The sequence below is a fragment of the Microtus pennsylvanicus genome, chromosome 13 (assembly GCF_037038515.1).
Source record: "Microtus pennsylvanicus isolate mMicPen1 chromosome 13, mMicPen1.hap1, whole genome shotgun sequence".
Taxonomy (NCBI): domain Eukaryota; kingdom Metazoa; phylum Chordata; class Mammalia; order Rodentia; family Cricetidae; genus Microtus; species Microtus pennsylvanicus.
Window position 1 is genome coordinate 54658426 of NC_134591.1, and position 22041 is coordinate 54680466.

Below are 22041 nucleotides of genomic sequence, written 5' to 3' on the forward strand. Positions count from 1 at the left end.
GGCATTCTCTGCTTCTTGCTTCAGGGTGAGACAGCTTTACTTGGCCAAGCCTCCTTCTCATGATGGACTAAAACTTCCAAAACTGAGCCAAAACAATCCTTTTCAAGTTGGTTTTCTCTGGCATTTGGTCAGGGTCACAGAACACTGTTTAACATACAATCTATAACTAAGAGAAAGAGAAGGGAAATGAATCGGACTTATGGTACAAGCCTGAGTAAGAAAAGTGACCCTAAAGATAGCTATAGATTTTATTTAATAGCTGGAGTTTCACTTAGACTTTATCTCCTGAGAATTTAGGGGTGAAAGCTCAGAGCAAAGGGAACTGGTGTTTTTTCATAATAAACAGTGTCGCTGTAAAGAGAAGTCAGGCAAACAGCACAACCAACAATACTCAATTCTTAAGTAATTTAAGCGCTTAAACTTACAGGACTAATCTGCCCAGCACTAAGAGGACATCTTCACATTCAGTAGTTAAAAATGGACGTGCGCTGGCAAAGCTTTGGATAGCAAGGCGGTATACCTCCAGAAGATACGCAATGTGTTCTGACGCATTCTTGTTGCTTGCATATTGCAGTAAGGTCTAAAAAATAACAATAATCATTTTACAAATAAAAATTAAACAAATTGGTTTTTTGTTCTCAAAAGTACTATTTGTTCCTTCTTTCCTAGCACACACTTACATACTGTCTTTTTAGGTCCTGGTTTGTTTAGAGGATTCTATATTCACCAAATAATGAATCATCTCTCTGGAGTTAGTAGAATACAGAACAGTTCTTCTGACAGGACAAAATCTGAAGAGAAGAGCCATAATATGCTTGTGCTGGGAATCCCCATTCATGTAGAATTACAAGAAGCAAGTTTGGTTAATACAACATTAAATTGAAGAGGGAAAAGGAGAGGAGGGTTGTTATATACATACACCCTATTCCCAGTAACAGAGTTTCTCCTTCCCCTTTGTAGACATTTATTATTCAAATATATGCCCAAATATATCCACAATGGAGAGACATGTGGCAAATTGTCCTGAGTTGAACTTTTAGAGGGAATTTCCTACTTACCATCTTATCCCTAGGCATAAATATAAATATACTATATATAATTAAAATCAGAGACATCAGCAGAAGGGACAACTCAAGTCTGTCAACCAAAATAGAGAAGAGCCCAAATTATGACCATTAACAATGGGTCCCTCCTTTCGCTTGCACCCTGTAAGCAAAGCCCCAAGAAATAACCTGGGACACTAGAGTGTCTCTAATTCCTATGACCCACTATCACTCTTGACAGCCAAATCCTGAGCTATACTAGCTCGCTTTTGAACAAAGTATTCTTTCTTACTCTTGTAATCTACATGAGCCTTTACTTTTATTCCTTGAAAAAAGGCACCAAGAACCTTGTGTGTGAAGCTGGGAAGTGGTGGTGAATGCCTTTAATTCCAGCATTCAGGGAGGCATAGGCAGGGATATCTTCGTGAGCTGGAGGTCAGCTGGGTCTACAAAGCGAGTTCCAGGACAGTCAGATCTGTTACACTGAGAAACCCTGTCTCAAAAAACCAAAACCAAATAAACCTGGTATGATTTTATGTGTAGTGCCTACACTGGCAGGATTATCATTTTCCCTCTAGAGAACACATTCTAACTGGTCTGTCGAGTTCCTAATAAAATTAGGCTTCTAGTTAGGGCTACTCCTAACAATACAGAAAGCAGCGTAATGATGAGTGAATTCTATGTGACCTCAAGTTTTTACAGAATAATTTCTGTAAAGACTTCTAACTTACCTTTTGGAATTTCCTGTCTAAAGAACTACAAATAGGGCTATTAAGATGGCTAACTGTTAATTACAATGGCTACCAACCTGATGACCTGAGTTCAACCCCTGGGCCCTATATGGTGAAAGGAGTATGGCTCCTGCAAGATGCCCTGTCTCCACACAAGTGTCAGGCACATATAAACGCACCCCCCCCAAACACACACACACACACACACACACACACACACACACACACACACACACACTACAGCAACAGTGCAGGATTCCAAACTTTCTACACTTGAGTGCTCATATTAAGATCTCTTTCTGAGCTGAGTAGTGGTGCGCACGCTTTTAATTCCAGCACTCAGGAAGCAGAGACAGGCAGTTCTCTGTGAGTTCGAGGCCAGTCTGGTCTACATAATTGAGTTTAAGGACAGAAACCCTGCCTTGAAAACCAAAAGGATCCCTTTCTGAGCTGGGTGGGCTGCACACCTATAATGCCAGGGCTGCAATGCCAAGTGTTTTGGCCTGAGGGTCAGGAGTTAAAGGTAATCTTTGACTTCACAGTCTGAGTGAGGGTGGCCTAGGTTACATGACAGCCTACATCAAAACAACAAGAATAACAAAAGATCTTTACCATAAATTCTGATTGAAAAAACAAAACAAAGAAAGCCTCTAATGATATGATAAACCACCGTACTGCATATGGTAAAATGCTCTCAACACATTGAATGTACCTGAATACCTACTAAGCTACAACTAAATGGCCTTCTGTATTTTCAGAAAATATCATTTAATCAAATCACTCCCTCCCCGCAAACAGGGTTTTAAGCAGTCCCAGCTGACCTCGTCCGTGTGGAGTGCTGGGATTACAGGTGTGTTCACCATGCTCAACTGCTGCAGTGCTGGAGATCAAGCAAATCAGGCACTCCACCTACTAAACTACAGCCACAGTCCAGGTCACACCCTTTCAAGTATCCAAGACTTGGGATTTGATTTCATTGTGTTGGTTTTTTCCCTTTTTTCCCTTTCCTTTTTTTTTTTTTAAAGATTTTGTTTTACTTTGACACAGGGTTTCAATACATATTTTTGGTTGGCCTCAAATTCGCAGAGATCCATTGCCTCTGCCTGTGAAGGCGTGTGCTATTATGCTTGGTATCTTATTTTATTCTTTTTTTTTTTTTTTAGTTTTTCAAGACAGGGTTTCTCTGTAGCTTTGGAGCCTGTCCTGGCACTAGCTCTTGTAGACCAGGCTGGCCTAGAACTCACAGAGATCCACCTGCCTCTGCCTCCCGAGTGCTGGGATTAAAGGCGTGCGCCACCAACGCCCGGCTTCTTATTTTATTCTTAAACACATACACTTGGACACACAGGGTGCTGGTGGCTGAGGAGGCTACCTCTAGACCTTGATCCCTTGTGAGTCAATCAATGTGGATGCTGCAAGCCAACTCCTCTATAATAGTATGTGCTTTTTAGTGCTGAGTCGTCTCCCTAGCCTCTTGATTTCTATTTTTTATATTCTTAAATCCTTACCTCCCCCATGTGACTTCAAATTAAATAATGGTCTCTTCTTAAAATACCCACTAGAATCATGCTGAGGATTTCAAGAGCCCCTAAAACAATATTCACTGTTTTTTTGCTATTTATTAATTTATTTATTTGGTGCTACTAGAGACTAAACCAAAGGCCTTGTACTTGGGTAAGTAAATTCTCTACCACTAAACTATACTCCCAAAGTTTTATTGTTTTTAATGCAAGATTAAGATGAATGAATTATATTTGTCCAAATAACATAAATAACTCATATAAGCAAAATCCCATCAGAAGCATTTAAGAAAAGTTTTCTTGCTGGTGATGATGGCTCAGATTTTTAGTCCCAGCACTCAGGAGAGGCAGGTGGATCTGAGTTCAAGGCCAACTTGGTCTATAAAGTGAGTTCCAGGACAGTTAGGACTACACAGGGAATCCCTGTCTTAAAAAAATCAAAAAACAAAAACAAAAGAATTAAAGTTTTCTTGTTCTTTTCTGAACAAAGCTGAAATGGGGTAAATCACAATAAATACAACCCTTTCAAGTCCAGTGGTATTCTACAGAGGTCAAACTAATGAAATTTCCCTGCCTTTTAGTAAACTCATTCAGTTCACAAATAAAACCAGATATGCATGTTTGAAAAAGTACCTTGTTTAACTATTTAAATACTCTTTTTTGGTTTGTTTTTTTTGTTTTTCGAGACAGAGTTTCTCTGTGGAAGTCTTGGAACTTACTCTGTAGACCAAGCTGGCCTCGAACTAACGGACACTCACCTACCTCTGCTTCCCAAATTGTGGGATTAACGGCGTGTGCCACCACCGCCCCAGCTGTATTTAAATACTCTTAAAGGATGCTTTTACTGAAGTTCCAGGCAGACTATCATGAGAACAATTCCTCAAGCCCTTGCTATATATTTCAAATTCCTATTAAAAATTTTCATCTGGGGGGCTGGAGAGATGGCTCAGAGGTTAAGAGCACTGACTGTTCTTCCAGAGGTTCTAAATTCAATTCCCAGCAACCACATGGTGGCTCACTACCATCTGTAATAAGATCTGGTGCCCTCTTCTGGCCTGCAGGGACACATGCAAGCAGAATGCTGTATACGTAATTAATTAAATCATTAATAAAAAATTAAAAAAAAATTTCATCTGGATGGCCTATTCAAGTCTCAAACACCATCATGTACAAAACCAAACATCTTCCACAGAGAATACACCTGTTTTCATTTCCTCTGCCTCTTTTCAGGAGCCAAAACTAAAAACAATGTTGGAATCATCACAAAGTTTGTTGATTTGAGCTCAAAAAATAACTCAGCCCACCCACCACGTCAGTAGCTAGTGACTTATTCCAAGTTCACAACAGTTTCATCAGAATTGCTCCAATAGCTCCCTTCTGCAAATCTGAATGCTCTCCAGTTCTTGGGATGTGGTACAAATGCAAGATATTTGTACATTAAAGAATCAATGCATAGGGTGAAAAGGACCGCAAAGAGCTGGATTAAAAACTGCTAACACAACTAGATTGCAATGATTACAGGATTGTGGACTAGTTCTGTCATCTTTGTATTTTATTTTATGAAATTATCAAGAGAGTAATTTCAGGGTGGTCACATTTTATGCAAAGGATACATTTCAATGTTAGTTTATTAATCTATAATTATTTATTATAAAAACTTATTAATTTATCCACAGAAAATCATAGTTATATTCACTGGGCTTGTAGTATGGAATTGGCCCTTCCTAAGGGCTTTCACCCTATTACAGTCAGGAATCACATGGCGATGCTTTAGTCAACAAGGGACTGTATTTAAGATGATGGGCTCTTAAGAGAAATAACAAGATGTCCAGCTTTGGATCATTCTATTGGTAGTGTTGGTGAACAGAGAACAAATTAAAAATGGGTGATGTTGGATCTACAGAGATGGTTCAGTCACAGTAAGTGTTCATTAAGAGTACACAGTGTGCTGGGCAGTGGTGGCACACACCTTTAATCCCAGCACTTGGGAGGCAGAGACAGGGAATCTCTCTGAGTTCAAGGCCAGCTTGGTCTACAGAGTTAGTTCCAGCTGTTACACAGAGAAACCCTGTCTCAAAAACCAGGGGGCGGGGGAGTACATAGTGTTCTTGTCCTGAGACAGAGTCTCTCTGTTATGTAGCTCTGGCTGTCATTGAACTCGCTATGTATACCAGGCTGGCCTCAAACTCAAGAGTTCTACCTGCCGCTGCCTTGTGAGTGCTGGAATTAAGCGTTACCACATCAGGCTGGACATGCTGTTCTGGTTGAGGACTCAAACTCCCAGCAAACATACACACCATCCCTGCTGGGCAGCTCACAACTGCCTTTAAAACCCTAGCACCCTCTTAGAGCCTCCACATGCACTGGCACTTATATCCACATACCCATACATAGACTGACAAATTCACATAATTAAAAATATTCAATTGGGTGATGTTAAGAAAAGCAAAAAGACTTACATGCAGACCAAACACCCATACACATAACGTAAGTACAAATTTGAAAGCAAGAAAAGGAAAAATTTTGTTCAGAAGTATGCCAATGCCACACAGTGGGAAAGGGAGACAAGCTGAAGAGTGAACCAAATCTCTATGGTCTGCCTGGGTAGAAGACAGGTTAGGCCATTGGATTCTCTTACACAGATGGAAACAAGATTATAGCATCATCAGGGTAGAGAATACAGATTATCTGGAGAATCCCAGAATGCAGAAGCTCAGAACAAAAAATGATCTGTGCTGGGATTAGAAAGGAAGGAAAAGGCATAATCCTTAACAGCTTACCCTTTAAAAAGTCATGTGGTGGTGATACAGGGCTTTAATCTCAGCACTTTTGAGAGGCAGAGGCAGGTGGGTCTCTCTGATCAAGGCCTGTGTGTGTGGGGTGTGTGTGGGGTGTACGGCTAAACCTAGCATTTCAAGCATGCTAGACTCTGGCTAGCAGCAGCTTGTTTACATACAATGAGGAAGTGGCTAATTAAAACCCTAACTCTTGCACCTTGTGCTGCTACTTAAAAAAAAAAAAAGTATTGATAGGGTCCCTAGTCAGCCTCAAACTTCCCATTTAGGCAAGGATGACTTTGAATTTCTAATTCACTTACTTCAACCTTCTAAATGCTGGGATTATGGGATTATAGACCTGTTTTATGTGTTATTGGGTGGGGGCCAAATTCTAAATCTACCCGGGGCAGACCTTTAATCACAGCACTTAGAAGGCAGAGGCGGGCAGATCTCTGAATCCAAGGCCAGCCTGGTCAACAGAGTGAGTTCTAGGACAGTCACAACTACACCGAGTAATCTTTTCTAGAAACAAATAAAACAAAATAAATTCTAAATTCGAGTGATGTAATTATACTGTTGGGATGTCAGCAGTTGAACCTTACTCCTGAAGCAGAGGGCAAAGTTTTAAAGAGAAAGGTAAAAGGGGGATGTGAGGGCTTCAGAGACGGTCAGGACTGAGACTTACCATCAATTAGCCATGAGGACTACACAGGTCTGCCCTTAACCTGAATGGGAAGAGAAGAGTGGGCTGCGCCAGCTCAGGAAGTTAACTAAAGTCCAGTCCACTCCAGAGTCTTCTATCTGTGCTGCTGCTGTGACCCACCACATAAGCCGCACATTAGGTAACAGCTGCTTGGAGTTCAGCAATCTGGCTTACTTCTTATCCATCCATCTACAGTTCTTCATCCACACCCTGATAACGTTTCACTGCATTCAATCCATCATCCCCTTCTCCCCAGACTATTTTAGAAAGTGATCCTGCCATGGGTCAAATATGCTTTCTAGCTTCATCTCATTTTCAGTTTTAGTTATGTTAAAGTTAAAGCCTTTCCTTTTTGTTTAAACAGAAAAAGGGGAAATGATGGAGGAAGGTCATTGGTTAAGTAATGAAGAAACTGCTTGGCCTCATAGGTTAAAACATAGGTGGGAGGAGTAAACAGAACAGAATGCTGGGAAGAGGAAGTGAGCTAAGAGACGCCATGCTCCCCTCTCCAGATGAGATAACTCTGCTCTCTGAGGCACACGCGATGAAGCTCCGACCCAGGATGGACGTAGGCTAGAATCTCCCTGGTAAGCCACCTCGTGGGCTACACAGATAATTAGAAATGGGCTAGTCCAGGTGCGAGAGTTAGCCGTTAAGAGGCTAGATATAATGGGCCAAGCAGTGTTTAAAAGAATACAATTTGTGTGTTGTTATTTCGGGGCATAAGCTAGCCAGGCAGCCAGGGTGCTGGGGACGCAGCCCCGCTGCTCCTATTACAACAAACATGCTTCTTGCTTTTGCCATAACTATAGTATATCTTTAAATACACACGTTTTCCCATAATGCATAAAAACACAAACCAGAAACAGATCACTGTTAACAGGCAAGTTTAGGAGTTTCCTCAATGTATAAAGTGAAGTATTTTATGCTGATGCCATTTCTCTACATTTATTGTAGGTTTCCTTTGACTTTATTTTTATTTTTGCTGAGTGACCACCACTCAGTTTGGCATGCTGGGTGAGCTCTCTTCCACTGAGTTCTATCTCTAGCCACACTGTAGATTTTCACTGTGCTCTCAATGTTGCACAAGAACCTTGTACAGAAGCCAATTCCATTATGGACATCATAATTTCTAACTTTTGTTTTGACGCCTGTCTCCCCCCATCCCCCGCCCCAAGACAGGGTTCTCTGTGTAACAGCCCTAACTGTCCTGGAACTCACAGAGATCCTCCTGGCTCTGCCTCTCAAATGCTAATGCTGGGATTAAAGGCATGCACCATGATCACCCAGCTTTGTTTTGACTTTTTCAGGCAGGAACTCAAATATGTAACCAAGGCTGGCCCCAAAACTTAGTAATGTACTAATGTACCTCAGGTTGGCCTTGAACTCACAATACTCCTGGTTCAGTCTAAATGCTGGAATTACAGGTGTCTACTACCACCACATCTTGCTCTGGTCTCTTAACTCTGCAATACTGAATATAACATTAAGATATGATCCTGTATGTCTAAGGTTTTACTTCATGACTATCTTATTGTCTTAACTTTAAGGTACTCTACCTACACCCTTTATCTCCCACCACCTCTGTCATGACCTCTTTTCCCACATCCATACCTTTTTGTTTTGCTTAGTGACCAAAGAGTTAAAACTATCCACTGGAACTTGGTGGCCTCATGACTATTCTCTTAGAATGGACTAGAAATAGAATTTCTAGTCCCATAACTTCTGTTAATTTCAATTACAATCCTAGTATCAGTAAAAGAAAGTGGCACACTAAAGAGCTATCACATAAAACAGTATATTTTAAATACGAATTTTAAAGTGCAATCTGTTGGGGTTTTTTTTTTTTTTTTTTGACACAGTGTAGTCACACCTGCGTCAAAGATTCTACACGGCCAAAGGCCTTGGGTTATTTTAGTCCCCTTTAACGCTATTCATTGACCACCCAATGTCTGTCTGATCTAAACTAGTGTGGCTAGAAGCATGAATCCATGTTCCCAGACCACTGCCACTCACATCCGGCTCCAGAATAGACTATTCTTTTGAGTTAAGAGGGTTTTTTTTTTTTTGCATAGACTTTAAAAAGATCAGCTTAATGGAGATATACAGTATCTTACTTGGCTTACAATTCTTTTTATTGTATTTCTGTTGTTTGTTCTTTATTTTTTGAGCCAGGGTATAGTGTAGCCTGTGCTGGTCTTGAATTCCTGATCCTACACCTCTGCCTCTGAAGTGATGAGATTGCAGGCTGTGTCACTGTGCCCATCCAACAACAGTCTCACCACCATGTGGCTAAAATTTTTTATAATATAATTTAAAATTTTGAATTGAGTTACAGAGACCAATGGAATCCAACATATAGTCTAGAAATAAATCTTATGTACATGGTGAAATAATTTTCAAAATCTGCAACAAGACCATTCAATATGAAAGACAAGCTTTTCATTAACTACTCCTAGGAAACAAGACACCCACATGCAAAAGGATGAAACTGGGAGCAGCTGAGATAGTTCAGAGACCACCAGTTGTTGATAAATAGGAGCCGGAGTTCAAGCCCTGGGATGCACATGTAGGAGAGAACTGACTCACTCCCACAGCATCCGAGGCACTCACACACCTACAGAAATACACATCCACGGACAGATTTTAAAAGTTGGGAGAAAAAGCCAGGCTTGATGGCACACACCTTTAATCCCAGCACTTAGGAGGCAGAGGCGGTTGGATCTCTGTGATTCAGGCCAACCTGGTCTACACTGAATTCTAGGATAGTTAGGGCTATGGAGAGAGAGAGAGAGACACTGTCTCGAAAAAGAAGGCAAAAAGGTACATACTAGATCAGTCAAATTCACAGAAAGGGGGAAAGGAGAGAATAGGGATTTAAGTGATTAATGAACAGTTTCATTTGGGGAAGATGAAAAAGTTCTGTTGTACAACACCATAAATGAATATACCACTGTAATTAACTAGACACAGGTGTGGGATACATACAAAAGAACATAAAGAGGACGTTAAAACAGGAAAAAGATTGAACTCAAGAATCTGAGGCCAGAAATACACACAGCAAACCCCACTCCATGTTAAGTATTTTATGCCATATATATTTTACTTCAATTAATCTAAAAGGAGTTAACTGGGGCTGGAAAAGGCTAAATGGCTAAAGGGCATTTGCTTCCTTTACTGGGAAGCTGGGCCTGATTTCCATCACTCACAACCATCTACTCAAGTTCCAGGGGTTCTGGCCAACAACCTCCAAAAGGTACCAGGCATGCACACGGTGCACATACACACAGGCAAACCTTCATACACATAAAATAAAAACATCTTTTAAAAAATTTAAATATGGGGCTGGAGAGATGGCTCAGCGGATAAGAGCATTGCCTGCTCTTCCAAAGGTCCTGAGTTCAGTTTCCAGCAACCACATGATGGCTCACAACCATCTGTAGTGAGGTCTGGTGCCCTCTACTGGCATGCAGGCATATACGCAGACAGAATATTGTATACATAATAAATAAATATAAAAAAATAAGAAAGATATTTTAAAAAATTTAAATATGAGGCTGGAGAGATGGCTCAGTGGCTAAGAACACAGGCTGCTCTTGTAGAAGACCCAGGATCAGTTCTAAGCACCTACATGGTAGCTCACAACCATCTCAAACTCCAGTAACAGGGTCTAATGCTTTTTTTTCTGACCTCTGCAACCATCAAGCATGCACATAATTGAAGATAGCACACATACACACATGCAAGCAGGCAAAACACAAGCACATAAAAAAATAAATTAACTTAAAAAGGGTTAAATTAAGAAAAGGATGAACTATGAGCCTCAAGATTTTAGAGAAACTTGAACGTGCAAAAGGAAGGCTCTAAGGAGGAAGATAAATACAAACAACTGTCCTGTTCTACTTTAGTGAGCACAATTACTGAGATAACCTACAGTAATTTGTTCATTGCTGCATTGAGTTTTCTTTTCTTTTTAGAGTGAGTTTCATGTACCCCACACTGGCCTTGATCTCTTCTCTCCCTCCCTCTCTCTGCTTTTTTTCAACACAGGGTTTCTCCGTGTAACAGCTCAGGCTGTCCTGGAACTCACTCTGTAGACCAGGCTTACCTTGAACTCACAGAGACCCGCCTGCCTCTGCCTTCCAAGTGCTGGGATTAAAGGCGTGCACCACCACTGCCCGGTAAACAGTGATCTTAAACGTGCTCTTCCAAGAGCTTGGATTACAGACTTATGCCACCCAGCCTGGTTAATGGATTCTGGGACTAGAACCCAAGGTTTCCTGCATGTTTAGCAAATACTCACCAATTGAATTACAACCCTACCCCCAAGATTTATGATTTGCCATATATGATAAAAGCATCACCATCCTAAATGTGTAAGAGGAAATGACATGGCTTTTGGCTGTTTGAAAGCTGATCTCTGCCTCATCTTAAATATAGTCATCTCTCCAGTCCAAGCCCCATCTTTTTTGTTTGTTGTTTTTGCTTTTTTGAAGCAGGGTTTCCTCTGTGTATCTCTGGTTGTCCTGGAACTAGCTCTTGTAGACCAAGCTGGCCTCGAACTCACAGAGATCCACCTGCCTCTGCCTCCCTGAGTGCTAGGATTAAAGGCGTGCGCCACCACCACCACCCAGCAAGCCCCATCGTTTTTAAGACAACCACTCTAGAATTCTTTTGCTTTGTCTGGCAGTGCTGAAGATTGAGCCCTGGGCCTCATTCATGTTGACAGGTATTCATTCTATTAAGCAATTAAAAGTCGAATACATTTTGTACCAGACACTGTTCAACTTTTTAAAAGTTGGGGTGAAATAAGCAGCGTAACAACTATCTGCACAAGCCTACACCTACAGCTCTACAGCAGCGAATTTATTCACATCTTCTGCAACAGTCACTAACACTCATCCACGCAACTTGAAATATTGTAAATTTATTTTTAGAAAAAGATAAGAACTCCAAACTCGGCATAGTGGTGAACGTCTTTAATTCCAAAGAGGCAGATGCAGGCATATCTCTGTGAGTTTGAGATCAGCCTGATCTACACAGAGAAACCCAGTCTCGAAAAACCAAATCAAATCAAACAAAACCTCCATATTCTCCATACTCTCCAATCCTTGGCAAGTACCACCTTTCCTGTTTCTACATGCAATATCACTTTCATAATATACTATTTGAAAAGAGCAAAATAAGTGTGCTGTTGGCAGCAAAGAATAACACAGAATCGAACCCAGAAATGCAGTCCTACACGTCTGACTACTGACTCTCACGAGGCACAAAACCAGTTCAAAAGAGAAAGGATGTGTTTCAACAAATAGTGTTTAATTCAAAATTCAAATTTTTACAAAAGCAATGTTTACCTAATAAAAAATTAATTCAAATGGACTATATACCTGAATTTTAATACCTAAAACTATAAAATCTCTAGAGGGGAATTACAGGTTTCTTAATGTTCTTAAGGTGGGAGGTTTTCTTTACGCAAAGATGAAAAAATACAACCCAAAGGAAAAGTGGAAAAATTGAACTTAAACAAAATTAAGGGGCTGGAGAGATGGCTCAGTGGTTAAGAGCATCGCCTGCTCTTCCAAAGGTCCTGAGTTCAATTCCCAGCAACCACATGGTGGCTCACAACCATCCGTAATAGGGTCTGGTGCCCTCTTCTGGCCTGCAGGCATACACACAGACAGAACGCTGTATACATAATAAATAAATAAATAAAATATTTAAAAAAAAAGAAGCAGGGATGGGAATTTAGAAAAAAAATTAAGAACGTATGTTTTGAATTAACTGTAGAAGAAGCAAAAGGAGGAGAAAAATCTTTGCAAGCCCATCTAACATTTTATCTGGAAACAGACACACTTTTCTTAAGTCTCAATAGTATGACAAAGAACCCACCTTTTAAAAGGCCAAAGTCGGGGCTGGAGAGATGGCTCAGCGGTAAAGAGCACTGGCTGCTCTTCCGGAGGATCCAGGTTTAAGTCCCAGCACCCACATGGCAGCTCACAACTGTCTGTAACTCCAGTTCCAGGGCTTCTGATACCCTCAAAGATATATACATGTAGGCAAAATGCTAATGATCATAAAATAAAAATTTTAAAAACTGACTCAAAAACAAAAATGAATAAATAGAATGCTAATAATAAACATAATGTATTTTAAAAAAGCCAAAGTCCTGGACAGACACTGGACCAGATAAAGATTGTAAAAGTAAACACAAGAAAAAATACTAAACATAACTCATAAGGGAAATGCAAATTGGAGCTTCATCAAGCTCCTACAAATTTAGAGTAGTGACAGTTTAGAAAGTAGAGATGCCAGTGTCTATCAGGAAGAAAAAGACAGACTTCATACTTTGTTGATGGGAGTGTAAAATGATACAACCTGCCAAGGAATCCAGCTATTACACCTAAGAAAAAAAGGATTAAAAAAATAATAATAATAATAAAAGGATAAAAGCATTTTGTCTACACCAAAAACAAAGAAAGCTCCTAACAGCTCAATTTATTGTATTCACAAACTAGAAAACACTTAATATTTGTCAATAGCTGAATGAATATTAAAATTATAGTATATCCATACCAAGGAACCAATTATTTTGAAACTAACATGAATTTCAAAATAATTACACTGAGTTAAAAAGGCCAAACAGACTATGATTGTACATAAAAAAAAATGGAATCTAAGGGCTGGAAAGATGGCTCAGTGATTAAGAGCACTGGATTTTCTTCCAGGACACAGATTCAATTTCTAGCACCCACAAACTCCAGTTCCAAAGGATCTGACACCCTTTTCTGGTCTTTTTGGGCACTACATACATGTTGTAAACAGACATGCAGGCAAAAAACAAAACAAAACAAAACAAACTATACACATATAAAACAAGTAAGATTTAACTTGGTGGGGGAGAGAACAATGATGTAACTGGGAGTGGTGTACTCTGGTAATCCCAGGAATTTGAAGGCATGGGCAGGATTACTGCAAATTCATAGTCAGCCTGGTTACACAGCAATTCCAGGCCAAGAAAGATGAATAACATTAAAAAAAATCATGGTAAAAAGCACAAAAACGGAATGCCTGGTTTGTGTGCCAGAATTCAGGAAGTCTAGCACGCTTTGGCAAGTGTTTTATGGCTGAGCTACATCTACAGCTCCAATGGAAGTTACTTTACTTATGTTCTTATCCCCTGAGGACAAGCTGGTTAGAAGATAGATAAGTAAGAACACTTGCCATCAAACACTACTGTTCTACTGCAGGTGTAATATGAACATCTGGTTAATGTTTATCTTCTCTGCTAGGCCATTGACATAACAGGCCGATGCATTGCACTTCTGTTAAAAGATGTGCTAAATCATTTTCCAAGTGTAATAAGACAATTTTCCGGGCACATAAGCTCAGTCAGTTGGAGAATGCCATCTACTACATTAAATTTAGTTGGCATGATGGAGTGGTACATGCCTTTAATCCTGGTACTAAGAACACAGTGGCAGGCTCATCTCTAGTTCCATGCCAGTGAGGATACATACTGAACACCATTCTAAAATAAAGTAAAATAACCTATAGTGAGTTCAAGGTCAGTCTGAATCACACAAAACCATCCTGGGCTCAAAGCAAAACAAAACACGGGTTTAAGGGTCAGCAATATGTCTCAGTGGATAAAAGTGCTTCTCACCAATGATGATAACCTGAGATTGATCCCTCCCTGAGACCTACAATGTGAAAGGAGAACACTTACTCATGAAAGATGTCCTCTAACTTCCACATGGGCATTGTGACTTGAACACACAAACTCTCTCTCAATAAAAATATAATTAAAAATTTAAATACGTTTTTAGCTGACAAGTAGATGTGCTAAATGACTTCCAAAATCCTTTCTTACTTCAAACACAAAATTCTACAATTATAGAAACATGGCCCTATTCTTCCCAGGGACATGAATTTGCAGGTTATAAATTCAAATACTTTTTATATATGCATACTTTGAAGTAATGAAACACATATTTGGGCATCATAATACATGCCTGAATCCAGCAATTTGGGAGGATCAGGAGTCAACTTGAACTAAGACCCTGTCTCAAAAAACCAAAAGGAGGAAAAAGAGAAAGAAACACATAATGTAGATAGTCAAGCTTTAAAGGAGAAAAAAAAAAAGAATAATCTATGCCAGCCTGGTGTGGTGGCACATGCCTTTAATTCCAGAGACAAGCAGGGAGATGTCTGTGAGCTCAAGGTTAGCCAGGGCTACACAGAGAAACCCTGTCTGAAAAGACCAAAAGGAAATAAAATAAAATGGGGCTGGAGAGGTGGTTCCATGGGTAAAAGTGCATACTGCTCTTGTAGAGGACCCGAGTTACATTATCACTTTGGGTGGTTCATGATCACCTAAAACTAAACTGGCTTCTCTGGGTCTATACTCTTGAGTACATATAAAATGAAAATAAAATCTTTTTAAAAGAGACCAATCTATTGGTTACAAAAGGTAGAATCTATTATATTCACAGCAAGCATTTACAAGTATCTATCACTTATATACATCAGAAGTTCAATGTAATTGGTAATACATAATAAAATCTCTTTTAGATTTAGAGATAGGTCTCTAAAATCTAAAAGCAGCTAAAAAAAAATGTTCTGTGACACTCCTGTTGGGTTCTTCTCCCCCCCCCAACAAAATCTCAATCGTTCGATTTTACCAATAAAAGACTATGGAGCCAGATGCTGGAGTGAAAGCCTGCTGGCTCAGGAGGCAGAGAAGGCACCCAGATGACCTCCTTCCTCAGCCCATGTCCCAGAAGCCTTCCTTCTCCTATGCCATCTCCAACCAACCTCCTCTAACTGAATGTCCCTCCCTTCTACTTCCTGTGCATCTCCCTCTCCATCTTCCTGATTCCCTCTTGCTCTCTCTGTTTTTTCTTGCTCCTTCCTGTAAACTGGTTGCTTGCTCCCATTTCTTGATCTATGGATAACTTTACTTAAGAAGAAAGCTCTTGGGTTAAACGTGCGTGCTACGGCTGAGCCACACCACAATCAGAAACAGGTATTTTCAGTAAATGGCAATGTTGGGGTTCACAGTGTGATCATCCTGCAACAATACGCCAGGACCTTTCCCTTTCCGTTGGCTATATACTGTCAAGAAAAAAAGGACAGCTGCTTTGCAAACGTCTTTGGGGGACACGGTGATGCTCAGTGGATAAAATGTTTTGCCCCTCAACTGTGAGGACCAGGAGTTCAGATACCTAGCATCCACATAAAACCCAAGCAGATATCGCAGTCAGTCTGTAATCCTAGTGCTTGAGAGGTAGAGACAGAATTCCTATAGACAAGAGGAGCCAAAGAGGAGTTCTGGGTGCAGTTGGAGACTCTGTCTCAGTAAGAAACTGGAGAGCAAGTGAGGAAGACATGCTGACCTCTGATCTCCACACATATTCAAAAATGTACACAGATATCAATCAATCTCTTGCCCCATCCTTTGGGGCTGAGATTGCAACTCAGTTACACACACATGCACACATACCACACACATACACACATACACATTTCTGGGAAGCTAGGGACATGGTTAAGGCTGTAGAGTGCTTGCCCTAACCTGTAAGAAGTCCTGGATTGGCTTCCTCGCACCCCATAAGCCAGATGTGGTTGTATAAGCATATATCCCAGCACTGGGGAAGTAAAGACAGAAATATAAGAAGTTCAAAGTTTGAGACCAACTTGGGCTACATAAAGACCCTGTCTCAAAAACAAAACAAAACCTTTTTGTGAACTAAGCACAGTAGCATATACGCATCATAACCCCTAAATGTAGAGGCAGAAGAGAGTACCAAATCCTAGGGCAGCCTGAGCTACACAGCAAAATCCTATCTTAAATTTTTTTCTTTGAAAGAAATTAACACACTTATCTTTTACTCAAGCAATAGTAAGAGCAATAGCATCTGGTCCCATTTAATGTGCCCAGCCACCTACTGCATAGCAGCTGTCTATTACCTCCAACTCTAGATAATACACATCTGTAAGAAGGCTGAAGGTCAACAGGTATTAGAATGAAAGATCTTTCAGGCTGAAGAGATGGCTCAGAGAGAGGTTAAGAGCACTGGCTGCTCCTCCAGAGGTCCCAAGTTCAATTCCCAGCAACCACATGGTAGCTCACAATCATCTGTACTGAGATCCAACACCTCTTCCAATCTGACAGACACATGCAGACAGAACACTGCAAAATGAGCAAATAAATCTATCTTTAAAAGAGAATGGAAGATTTAAGTGCAAACTCCTAACATCAAAGGTACATACATATATATGCTCTCTAGTTCATGACATGAAAACACCAGGCTGATCCAAGCATGCATGATATTTTCTCCACACTTACTGCTAGATTGTTATGGGAAAATGTGCTCTAAATTAGCATTTGCATTTACAAGTCCTTTAAAGTAGAAATCAAGACTTTGCTACAAAGAAAAAAAGTCAAATTAAAAGAGTAAGCATAACAACTCATGTAAACAAGCAATCTTAGCTAAATTAGTAGTGAGGTTTCCATTGGGATAGGCGGTTACTCTAGAGGGGTAAATGATAACCCACCAGAGGCACAAATATAATCTTAATAGTCAGGGCTAAGTAACGTCTTACCCTGGGGGCTGTGGATTGGCAGAGGGCTTGTCTCCCCTGCAAAAGGCTCTGGGTTGATCCCAGCACCACACAAACCAGGAATTCTGATAACTATGCCAGCAATCTAGACTCAGGTAAGAGAACTCAGTTTGAGGCCAGTTTGGGCAGCAAAATGAGTTCCAGGTTAGCCTGGAGAAGAGTAAGAGAGGTCACCATCTTTTTTTTTTTAATGGTATTTATTTATTTATTTATTATGTATACAATATTCTATCTGTATGCCTGAAGGCCAGAAGAGGGCGCCAGACCTCTTTACAGGTGGTTGTGAGCCACCATGTGGTTGCTGGGAATTGAACTCAGGACCTTTGGAAGAGCAGGCAATGCTCTTAACCACTGAGCCATCTCTCCAGCCCTCACCATCTCCTTTGTACATTTTTGGTTTGGCACTGTAATTATACAAATTATTATGGTATAAATAAGATTTATATCTGAACCTAGTGACACAGGCATGTAATTCTAGGTAGTTTGTAAGAATGCAGTTTTAGGCCAGGCGGTGGTGGCGCACGCCTTTAATCCCAGCACTAGGGAGGCAGAGGCGGGTGGATCTCTGTGAGTTCGAGGCCAGCCTGGTCTAGAAGAGCTAGTTCCAGGACAGGAACCAAAAAGCTACAGAGAAACCCTGTCTCGAAAAATCAAAAATAATAAATAAATAAAATTTTTTTAAAAATGCAGTTTTAAGGATAGGACAGGTAATTGAGTAAGTTCAAGTGCAGTCTGGGCAATGTAGTGAGATCCAGTTTCATAATACAAAGTTTAAAGGGATACACAGTACAGGATTAGTGGTAAACTGTGTACCATGTAGGAAGGCCCACGTTCAATCCTTAATACTACACTCACACACAAAAGATTCACTCAATTACTTTGATAATGATACAAAAGACAAACATCTGGAGCTGACTGAATTCCCAAGTCACGCATGCATCCCTTCAGTGGTACTCCATGTCCCTATTTACAAACCTAACAAGATTAAAATGTGAGGAAGTTAGCTAACGGAGAGCACGGATCTTTCTAATTATCCATCCACGCTTTAGAGCTCCCAGAGGCTAGTAGCACTCACACAGAAAAAGCAAATCTCTTCAGGCCAGGGTAAAATGACACATACCTTTAATCCCAGCAGGCAGGAGTCAGAAATTAAAGTGGTTTGAACAAGAATGGCCCCCACAGGGGGAACTATTTGAGAAGGATCAGAAGGTGTGGCCTTGAGGTTTCAAAGTTCATACTAGTAGATCCTGTCTCCCTCAGTCTCTGCCTGCTGCCTGTGGTTCCTAAGAAAGCTCTTGGCCACTCTTCCTACCACGGTGATCAATGAACTCACCTTCCAAAACTGCAAGTAAACCCCCAATAAAATGCTTTGTTCTTTAAGTTGTCTTGGCCATGGTGTCTCTTCACAGCAATGGAAGAACAGTATCTAAGAGACCAAGCATTTCTAAAAAGACAAAAGACAAATCTTTCTCAGCCCCAATCCATTAACTCCCAACTGCTTCAGCAGACTCTGTGCTTTAACACTTTAGGATATGTTCTTCTTTGCCTTTACTGTTATTTGTTTGCTTTGTTTTGTTTTAGAGACAGTGTGATTTGGGCTAGATTCCCTAACTAGCTAAGGCTGGCCTTGAACTCCTGGTTCTCCTTTACTGCTTTACAGTAAAGTAGTAAGCCATCATACACTGTATGTCTGCTTTTTAAAAACTTAAGTACAAGACTTTAAGATCAGAGCCAGGTGTCATAACATTCACCTATAATCTCAACATAAAAGAAGTTTTAAGAAAATAAAACCCCTCTCTCACAAACACCCTCAAGATTGCAGGGTGAATTTAATGATTAGATAAAATCTAGGTTTTTTATTTTGTTTTTTTGTTTTTCAAGACAGGGTTTCTCTGTAGCTTTGGAGCCTGTCCTGCAACTAGCTCTTGTAGACCAGGCTGGCCTTGAACTCACAGAGATCCGCTCAGCTTAAAATCTAGTTTAAATAGACTTAAATAGCAGCTTAATGTCAGGTAGTGGCACACGCCGTTAATCCCAGCACTCAGGAAGCAGAGACAGGCACGTCTCTGAGTTCAAGGCCAGCCTGGTCTACAAAGTGAGTTCCACGGCGGACTCAAAAGTTAGAAAAACCTTGTCTTGAAAAAAAAAAGAAAATAATATTTTAACAAGACACATAAAGTAAAAGCCAGAGTTTCAGTAAGGTATCTGACTTCTAGTCTTGCAATCTCAGCATGTGTGTGCAAGTGCATGCTCACACTCACTGAGACCTGCCCCTCAAACCGAAGACAGACAAGGAAGGCCTCTGGAAGAGGCAGCAGGCATTTGTATTCCAATGAAGACAAATCACCTAAGCTATGGCAGTCTTCGTGATCTTGTAATTAGCTGTTTTCTATTTACTTACTTTTATTATTAACAAAGTTAAGAGTGAGATGCACAAGATGAACCATATACACACAAAGGAATTTCAAGTCAGACATGGTGGCGCACACCTTTAATCCCAGCACTCAGGAGGCAGAGGCAAGCAGATCTCTGTGTGTTGGAAGCCAGCCTGGTCTACAGAGAGAATTCCAAGCCAGCCAGGACTACATATTGAGACCCTGCTATACTAATTTAGGGTATACACCCAAAACACTATCCTACTGCAGACACTTTTTCACCCATGTTCACTGCTGCTCCTTTCAAAATAGCCAGGAAAGCTGGGCGGAGGCATGCACACTTTTAATCCCAGCACTGGGAGGAAGAGGCAGGTGGATCTCTGTGAGTTTGAGGCCAGTCTGGTCTACAAGAGCTAGTTCTAGGACAGCTAGGGCTGTTACACAGAGGTGTCTCAAAAAACCAAAAAAAAGAAAACAGCTTAGCTGTCCATCAACTAAATTATGAAATGTGATAAACTTTCACTATAGAAGTATTATCCAGCTGTTAAGAAATATGAAATTCGCCGGGCGGTGGTGGCGCACGCCTTTAGGCAGAGACAGGCGGATCTCTTTGAGTTTGAGGCCAGCCTGTTCTACAAGAGCTAGTTCCAGGACAGGAACCAAAAGGTACGGAGATATGGAGAAACCCTGTCTCGAAAAATCCTGAAAAAGAAAGAAAGAAGGAAGGAAGGAAGAAATTCATGTAAATTCATGGAGCTGGAAACAATCATGAGGCAACCAAGATGCAGAAAGACAAATATTGAATGTCTTCTCTCATATGTGGGTACTAGCTTTGAATCTTGGAAATGTATTTAACTGGAAATACCCAGAGGTCAGAAAACTACAGTCATATAAAGGAGCTAAAGGAAATAATGGAAAAAGAAAGATTACGTGGAGTGAGGAGTAGGAGGTAAGGGTTAATTTAAGGAGGGAATATGGAGATCCATAACACTAAAGGCCTTTGAAAAAGCTATATGGAAACCTACTGTAGAAGCTTACTGAAATATATACATACACATTGAGTTTAAGTGGAGCTACCCTAAAACAGGAACAGTATCCCTATTAAACACCAGCCTAGCAAATAAAAAGCCCAGTATCTGGGACTGGTTAGCTTTTGGGGGTGGTTGACTAGTAGTGTACTATAGAACCTCAAACTATTATAGGCTGTTGCTATTGTTCTTGGTTACCCTCCAAAATTTGACAGTAACGCCGGGCGGTGGTGATGCGCGCCTTTAATCCCAGCACTCGGGAGGCAGAGGCAGGTGGATCTCTGTGAGTTCGAGACCAGCCTGATCTACAAGAGCTAGTTCCAGGACAGGCTCCAAAACCACAGAGAAACCCTGTCTGGAAAAAAACCCCCCCCAAAAATTTTTTTGACAGTAAGACCCTACTCTGAGAAATCAAGCTGGTACTCAATTGGACAGTTCAGCCTGATGGTTTTGCTTTCATAGTGCAAAGTGCACACTACCAGAGGAGAATAAGCATTAACCTCACCCAGGTGTGCTTGAGAGCTAAAATAATGATTGGCCTGGTTACACTATGCTTACTGATGAAATAGTGGCAAATTTTACAGGAGTAACCAAACATTTTCTGATTGGGTTTAAGGACCAATTCACAAGATGTAAACCAGTATATGGCACTGTCATAGGGTCAAGAACCTGTGGCTAGATAGGTCACTGGCCCTGGGAGAGGCCCATTACTATTATACTGATAAGCGGACACAGTAGTAAACTAACTAATAACTCAGCGCTATATTCATTTCCCAACCCTCATTGGAGAAGCTTTTGTTTGGTTGTTCAAGATAGGGTTTCTCTTTCTTGGCTGTCCTGGAACTGTACACCAGGCTGTCCTGCCTGCCTCTACCTCCCAAGTGCTAGAATTAAAAAGGCTTGTACCACCACCACCCAGTCAAAGAAGCTTCTTGAAGTAAACAGTAAATAAAAAATTAACACAAGAAGACAAGTGGTCAACATTGAAAGAGTAAGAGACTTTGGCATGGTCAGCCCTAAATGAGACATCTATATCCTATCCCCTGGATCATCGAGGACACCGGAACACAAAGATTGTAAGAGCCAGTGGTGGTGGATGACAGCAATGAAACAGTATTTTCCCGACAAAACAGGACAGCTCCACATAAGAATGCCTAGTGGCTGTGAAAACATACACAAGACCTAGACAAGCTCAAATCAGACAAAATTCCAGCATGGAGGAGGCTAGCAGGCACTAAATG

General features: G+C 40.7%; 1 protein-coding gene across 1 annotated transcript in view; it reads right to left on the bottom strand.

The window, feature by feature from the left end:
* Positions 1-22041, bottom strand: part of Rlf (RLF zinc finger) — a 70324-nt gene that overhangs the window by 39836 nt on the left and 8447 nt on the right. The window contains exon 2 of the mRNA XM_075945047.1: positions 426-580. Within this exon, the coding sequence (XP_075801162.1) occupies positions 426-580 (155 nt within the window). The remainder of the gene's footprint in view (positions 1-425; positions 581-22041) is intronic.